This window comes from Saccostrea cucullata, unplaced genomic scaffold (genome assembly GCF_032062105.1).
Source record: "Saccostrea cucullata isolate Sc308-1 unplaced genomic scaffold, CSIRO_AGI_Scuc_v1 ctg2886, whole genome shotgun sequence".
Taxonomy (NCBI): domain Eukaryota; kingdom Metazoa; phylum Mollusca; class Bivalvia; order Ostreida; family Ostreidae; genus Saccostrea; species Saccostrea cuccullata.
Genome location: NW_026938034.1, coordinates 62,912 through 70,933, shown reverse-complemented (window position 1 = coordinate 70,933; position 8,022 = coordinate 62,912). Strand labels below are relative to the sequence as shown.

Here is an 8,022-nt window from a genome sequence, read left to right as displayed (position 1 = left end):
GACTACGCCTATGAATATATACATCGCAACGTGTTCGAGGTTCCACATTCCATGCTATTCACGCATGCGTATAGTTTTCATAAACAAAACAGGGGCCCGTTTCACAAAACTATCTTAAGATTTGTCCTAAGACAGATCTTAGGACAATCTTAAGATCTGACTTAGGACAATCATAAGATTTGTCACTGCTGTTTCACAAAACTGTCTTAAGTAGCTGAAATCTTAAGACAAGTCTTAAGATATATCTCGTGCCACAAAGTTATAGAAAATGTTATCAAAGACAAATTAAAACAAAATATTAATAATTCTTGTTCTAAGTTAAGTTTTCTTCAAAAACATATATGTACATATATTTTTAATGTTGTAAATAAAAGTTTTCTTAAATATATTGTAAAGGAGTTTTTAATCGAAAATAAAATGTTAATTTTCTTAATACATTTACAGTTTTCACATTTTTGGAGGGGCGGGGGGGGGGGGGGTCGGAGTGGAAGCAATAATGCTGATTTGTGAAGTTATATGTGTGAAAAAAATTAAAATTTGTGTGTCAAAAAGTATTTTAAAAATGCGTTTGTTTGTTCAAAAATAAATATGAATTCTGTTTAAAAAAATTAATTTAAATTTACTTTAAATTTGATCCACCACCGCACTTGCCTTTGAATACAAGTAATGAATGGTGTTCGAATGCATTCGTCTGTGACCACAAACACCCCTACTAATGTTATTGTGATTTAAATTCAAGACACGTGGTTTAGGTTGATCTATTCAAAGGTTATAGGGTAGAACCGGTTTTATAAATAAAATTGGCAGTAAACATGATATTGCTATAGCCTGTTTCTTTTGAAAACATGTCCTATAATAAATGTTTCTAGACCTTTCTCAAAGACTTTCATGATTTTCAACAGAAAAAGGGTGGCTAAAGGAGGGGTGTTAAAATAACAATATATCTTATACTTTTCGGCGAAAATAAGGACTCACTAGTGACCGATTCGCTGGTAAAAAATGTGCATTATCATCTACACTGACAAACCTTTGTTTGCCTTATATGGCTATTGTTATAAATGCGCACAGATGATCTTACCACGAGCACTGATCAATCGTTGAATGAATTGCAACGTTTACGCCAAATGCATGTTTACATATTTTACTTCGAACACGTAGTTCAGGTCAATCTATGATCATATATTAATGGACTGCAAAATAAAAAAAATGTTCTTCAAGGGTAAGGAAAACGAGCAGTATCTCCTGTGCATTTAAATGGACTAAACTTTGTTTACATTCGTGACCACGTGTTCGGCCAGGAAATTCACCTGGCAATTGTATTCACTGATAGTACAACAAAGGAATTAATACAGACGCAAATCGCTTTTGCAGTATGACTTTCAGAAACCTAGACTTCCGCCATTTATTTAACAAATGAATTGTTTGTCATTATGAGCATGAAAATAATATTTTTAAAAATGCTTTTCATTTACCATAAGATTTTCCTTTTATCAAGCGTAAAATTCCAGTAGTATTCGTAGTAACCCATAATGCAATACTCATTCAGCTGATTGGTCAGTTAAAATCAAGCTGGTGCCTCATTTGCTAATCTGACGCCAAAAAATATAGTCCCGGTTCCCATGCAAAAATATTTGTCCAAAAAGAAATTTTAATTCATGACTGCAGAAAATTGTATTATAGAGAATACTTATTGAAGTTTGAATGAATGTAAAAGAGAACGGTTGATTGAAGTACATATCTACAGACATTATCAGCTGATTCTAGGGTGGTGAAAACTGAAACGCAACATAAATTTTCTGTTTACCATGCCTCCACGTGCTAGTCACTTCCTAGCCAGATTTCCGTGAATAATTTACCCTATCTCGCTGAAGTCTCGCTAACTCTCGCCAGAGTCACTGCCAGAGCTACTCTGAACTCATCGGGTTTTATAATTTGCAGAACACCGAAAAATAAAAGGTTCCGAACACATTAGTAGGGGTGACAAAACGGGTACAAAGTCCGTGCGCTCGGAAAGAATTCTACAAAGAAAATGGCTCTGAAAAGAAGCCCAAATTTCAGTTCGGCCGAAATCACCGTGTTAACGGACGAAGTGGAGAAAAGAAAAGACATTCTCTTTTCCAAACAAAATTCTACAGTTTCCAATTCGTTGAAGAAGGAAACATGGAACGAAATAGCTACAAAGGTAAATGCTGTAAATGCGTCAGACCACATCAGGTCCGGAGAAGAAATGAAAAAAAAAATGGACCTGCTTAAGCAGCGAAAGCAGAAAAAAACTAGCTTTGAAAAGAAGAGAACAGAAAAAGACAGGGGGAGGATCCTTGCCATCTGAGGCTATCCTGCGACCAATAGATGAGAAAATCGAGGGGATCATTGGGGAAACATCCATTTGGGGAGTTGAGGGGGGCATTGACGTTTTAGAGGCAGAGACGGTACGGGAAACGCCAACTAGCGGGAGCACAGATGTTATAAATGGTATGTGTAAGACTGATACAAGTTCAACTTTCCGGTAAAAAAAGGGGGGTCTACAAGTATTTAGCTATTTAATCAATCCTGTAAATGGTGAAAAGTAAAAAGCATGTTATTTTTTGTAAAAATAAAAGTTAAATAGCTTACGTAAAATTTCTTACAAAGGTACCAGAGGATACACAGAGCGGATATGCTCTACACTGTAGGCAAAGTCGTATGCAATATTGAGGAATGATTTTTGTGTGATATTTTTTTGTTTTGTTAATTTTTCATAAGATTATTTAATAATCCACATGAAATTTGAAATTAAGATAAAATAACAAAATTAATGTTTTAATATTTTTTTAAGAACAAAAAGTTTTGTGATTTTGTTTACAAAAATTTCGTATTCTTGGTTGTAAAATATGAATTTTGTTTACAGAAAAAAGACTTGCCGATGAAGAGCCAGCAAAGAAACGAATGAAGAAATTTTCTAATCCCTGTAATGATGCCCTCACATTAAAACTTGTTGAAGCAGAGGAAGAGAGGCTATGTGTGGAAAAAAAGAGGTTAGAAATTGAGGAAAAACGATTGAAAATCGAAGAACGGCGACTTGAAATTGCAGAGCAGCAACTACAGTTACAACGTGAACAACATACGCTTCACCTCTGTCAGCTTGGAATAGTTTCCAATGCTACAGTGACAGTCAGTAGCCTTTCTGATAATAAATAAAACGTATTGTAATGTGTTCAATTTACTACTTGTTATTCATTTTTGTTGGTCATTACAATCACAAGATACAGAACACATGTATGTTTCATTTTCCTTTTATGAAAGTTACCAATATTTCATGAAAATTAAATCACGTTCACTAACAGTTGGGTAATATACAAATGGACACAATATTTCTAATAAAAATTACTGTATAGTTGGTACCGAATCTATGCTTTACTATAATACAGAAATTGAAAACGTCACAACATTTCTCGAATACACAAACAATTTTTGTTTGTGGCACAACTTAAAATCTAGAAAGAATCAATCGTTGGCGGATCTCGGCCCCGTCATTGTTGGGTCCTTGGTAGACGTAGTTGTCTGGTGGATTAAGATATGCTCCAGGGTTTTGTGCTTGTGGTACCGGAACATTGTGATCAGTGCACAAGTTGTGCAGAACAACACAAGCAGTTACAATTTTACATGCTCTTGCTGGATGAAAAAGTAGCGTTCCACCAGAATGATCAATGCACCGAAAGCGCATTTTAAGCACACCGAAGCTTCTTTCAATAGGGTTTCTCGTCTTAGCATGCGCATCGTTGTAGGCTAATTCACGGGGATTGCTTGGGTTGAGCACTGGAGTCATCAGATACTTTTTCAGAGGATATGCACTGTCCCCAAGCAACCAACCTCTTCTGATACCCCCATTTTCAAAAAGATCACTTAGTGATGAATTTGTCCACACAAAAGCATCGTGTGATGACCCAGGCCATCTGACAACTATGTTAGTAAATTTTGTACTAGAATCACAGACTGCCATAACATTAATAGAATGAAAATTTTTCCTGTTCACAAACAGATGCTCGTCATTTTTCGGGGCTTTAATTGGTACATGAGTTCCATCTATTGCTCCAATGACATTAGGGAAATTTGTAATGCGGGAAAAGCCAAGATGGTGTTATTGATATTCCTGTCATCGAGTGGAAATTTAATATAATCAGAACATACATATACTAGAGCTGATGATACAGCATTAATTACTCTTGAAACACTGGCTTTGCTAATACCATGGAGATCCCCAGTGACAGTTTGAAAGTTCCCACTGGCATAAAACCTGAGCGCCACCATGATTTGCAGTGATGTAGGAAGAGCATGAGACCTGCTAGTAGCATGCGCTAGATTAGCATTAAGCTCTGCACATAATCTCAAAATTAAATGGCGTGGAAGGCGGAACCTATCAATAATATCAGCATCAGGCATATAGTCCAATGGGTTATTCCTATCTCTAAATATTCGTTGTCTTCTTAAGTTCCTTCTGTTTTGGGCCAAAATATAGGCGGCCGCCATGTTAACTTTTGTCTTAAGACAAGTATCTGGTTGTCTTAAGATTAAGATAGATCTTAAGATTATCATAAGATATGAGTGTTTTGTGAAACAGCTATAGTACAATCTTAAGATAATTTCCCGGTAGGCCTGCTTACGGAAGTTTATTAGGGCCGCAGCAGTATTTTTTTTTAATTTGTTATAACAAATTATCAATTTGTTATAACAAATTATCAATTTGTTATAACAAATTATTAATTTGTTATAAAAAATTATTAATTTGTTATAACAAATTATCAATTTGTTGTAACAAATTAATAATGTGTTATAACAAAATAATAATTTGTTTAAACAAATTAATGATTTGATATAACAAATTAATAATTTGTTATAACAAATTAATAATTTGTTATAACAAATTCAAAAAAATACTGCTGCGGCCCTAATACGCTTCCGTACCTGCTACATTGACAAAGTCGACCAAAAACGAAAAACAAAACCAAAAATAGGGCTTGAAATTAAAAAGCAACTTTCCTGACAAAATTTTAGTTGGGTGATTAATATAATCATTGGATGAAGAAGAAACGGGATCTCGGCGACATTCACGTGGGGCTCGCGAAGGTTCTACCCTACAGGTTTGTTGATGCATGCTATTATTTCTCGTATCTCCATGGCTTTCAAAGAAAAAAAAAACAGTGTAAACTCAACGTAAAAATGCACTTATGACATATGAAAATTATTGCCATTTGAAAAGCAAATTGAATTGGAACTGCAGAAAGATATTTTGTTTGACATTTTGCCGTGATGACGTATGATTTGGTGGCTTTTCCTTTCCTGTACCCCAATACACAAAATGTCAACATTTGTACTTAATCATGTTAAATTCGTCTGAATGCAGACTAATATGTTAACAATTATTAATTTACCGGAGAGTTAAGATATTTTGATTCCCAGAATTGCTTTTACTTACTATGCCATTATAATTGTAAACCCTACATTGTATGCACGTGCCATTTTAGAATTCACGTGGTACAAATAAACAGAACTAAGTTGTACGACCCTTGATTTTTCGGCAGATTTTAATTACGGTAATTTTACATGAGGAGAGAATATTTATTTTTCTCAAATGCTTACTTCAACTTTTTACCTTATTCCTGAATGATATATTGGGTAAATTTGAATGAAGAAGCACACGATTTGCAGCCGTATTGCCGCTTTAAGACATAAATAAGATTATACATGTAAGATTTAAAAAAAAATTACAATAAAGTAACATAAAATTGCAAATTTCTGATGAAGTTGTTTACCAGCTAACAGGCACGTAGCAACAGGGGGGGGGGAGGTCAAGGGGCATACATGTAGCTCCACCCCCCTTTTACCCCAGCATTACTTTTTTCTATTGAAAATGTTCATTGAAAGACAGGTTGCCAACACCCCCCCCCCCCTCCCCGCCCCACACACACACACAGTTTATACCACGGTAAAGTTATATAAGGGAAATGTAGTATTGTATGCCAAGGAACTGGTACTGAAATAAGTAGCTTTTTCCACTTTGGGCAAGGTTTTTCTTTGCTTGTCAACTTTTCCAGGTAAGAAAAAAATACTTCTTTGGCTGCCCCCCCCCCTTTTTTAAAGACGATGCTACGTACATGGCTAATTCGTATAGCTTTCTAGAAAGGGGGGAGCTAACAGACCCTTTATAAAATCGCTTATTATCTGAAACAAATTGCAAACCGTTTCCTTCTTGTAAAATTTTTAAATGCAGCGTGTAAGTTGATCACTATTTTGTTGGATTATCGTAATGCGTAGTCCGCGGAAGTTATGCTAGTGTAGAAGAGTTCCGATTTTGAGGGGAGATAACTCACTTTTTAAAATGGGGAATATGGCTTTGCTGTTCTTGATAAAAAGATTTTTAAAAACATATTCTTCCTATATTTGAATTTGATTTCCCCATTGTTACCCTCCCTACCCCAAAGGGCCATGATTTGAATAAAAAAAATCTTCGATACATGGGGATGCTTATACATGTCAATATGACTAAACATACCTTTTTCTGTTCTTAGGATTTTTCCCTTTATTTTTCTACACTACCCGAAAATGCTTCCTTATAAATAAATAGTATCACTTACATGTACCATGGCTTTGTTATTCTTGGGTGAAAGATTTTAAAAAATATATATTTTAATGTAAAACGTGGATCCCCCATTGCGGCCCCACCCTATCCCTGGGGGTTATGAATTGAACAAACTAGAATCTACACTACCTGAGGATGATTCCATATACAAATGTAAATATCCCTAATCATATATGGCTTTGACGTAAAAAGATTTCCCTATCTAGTCCTACGTAAAACTTTGATCAGCCATTTTGGTCCCACCCTAACCCCTGGGGTCATGATTTGAACAAACTTAAATCTACACTACTTGAGGATGATTTCGCACGAGTTTCATCTTTCCTGGCCCAGTGGTTCTTGAGAAGAAGATTTTTAAAGATTTTCCATATATACTCATATGTAAAACTTTGATCGGCCATTGTGGCCCCACCCTACCCCCTGGGGTCATGATTTGAATAGACTTGAATTTACACTGCATGAGGATGATTCCACATGAGTTTCACCTTTCCTGGCCCAGTGGTTCCTGAGAAGAAGATTTTTAAATATTTTCCCTATATACTCCTATGTAAAACTTTTATCGGCCATTGTGGCCCCACCCTACTCCCAGGGGTCATGATTTGAACAAATTTGAATCTACACTACCAGAATATGCTTCCACATGAGTTTTATCTTTCCTAGTCCAGTGGTTCTTGAGAAGAAGATTTTTAAAGATTTTTCCTATATACTCCTATGTAAAACTTTGATCGGCCATTGTGGCCCCACACTACCCCCAGGGGTCATGATTTGAACAAACTTAAATCTACACTACATGAGGATGATTTCACACGAGTTTCATCTTTACTGGCCTAGTGGTTCTTGAGAAGAAGATTTTTAAATATTTTCCCTACATACTCCTATGTAAAACTTTGATCGGCCATTGTGGCCCCACCCTACCCCCAGGGGTCATGATTTGAACAAATTTGAATCTACACTACTTGAGCATGATTTCACACGAGTTTCATCTTTCCTAGACCAGTGGTTCTTGAGAAGAAGATTTTTAAAAAATCCATTAATTTTTCACTATTTCATAATTATCTCCCCTTGGAAGAAGGTGTGGCCCTTCATTTGAACAAACTTGAATCCCCTTCACCTAAGGATACTTTGTGGCAAGTTTGGTTGAAATTGGCCCCGTGGTATTTGAGAAGACGAAAATGTGAAAAGTTTGCGACAACAACGACAACAGACGACGGACAAATTTTGATCAGAAAAGCTCACTTGAGCCTTCGGCTCAGGTGAGCTAAAAACGATATATATATTTACCAACGCCGCAATTAAATAACAATCAAGTTTAAACTATACGGAGCAAAATAGGTTTAGCAATTGCTTTTCCGTATGTATGATTTAAAGATATTTTTCTTAATTGATTTATTATGTTTCCTCTTAAAAAC

At 35.6% G+C, this 8,022-nt stretch overlaps 1 protein-coding gene and 1 pseudogene across 1 annotated transcript; one reads left to right on the top strand and one right to left on the bottom strand.

The window, feature by feature from the left end:
• The first annotated feature begins 2,002 nt into the window (after positions 1-2,002).
• On the top strand, positions 2,003-3,181 carry LOC134249306 (myb/SANT-like DNA-binding domain-containing protein 4; annotated as a pseudogene).
• A 285-nt stretch (positions 3,182-3,466) lies between these two features.
• Positions 3,467-4,506, bottom strand: LOC134249305 (putative nuclease HARBI1). The gene is made up of 2 exons (XM_062731669.1): positions 4,201-4,506; positions 3,467-4,102 (listed from the first exon to the last, which is right to left on the bottom strand). The coding sequence occupies exons 1-2, from the start codon at positions 4,504-4,506 to the stop codon at positions 3,467-3,469; spliced, it is 942 nt and encodes a 313-aa protein (XP_062587653.1).
• Positions 4,507-8,022: the final 3,516 nt, after the last annotated feature.

Excerpts from the sequence above, each read along its gene's own strand:
- LOC134249305 (XM_062731669.1), bottom strand. The coding sequence starts at position 4,506 with ATGGCGGCCGCCTATATTTTGGCCCAAAACAGAAGGAACTTAAGAAGA. Across the intron at positions 4,103-4,200 it reads GCAAAGCCAGTGTTTCAAGA|TCCCGCATTACAAATTTCCC; the intron begins GTAATTAATGCT and ends CATCTTGGCTTT.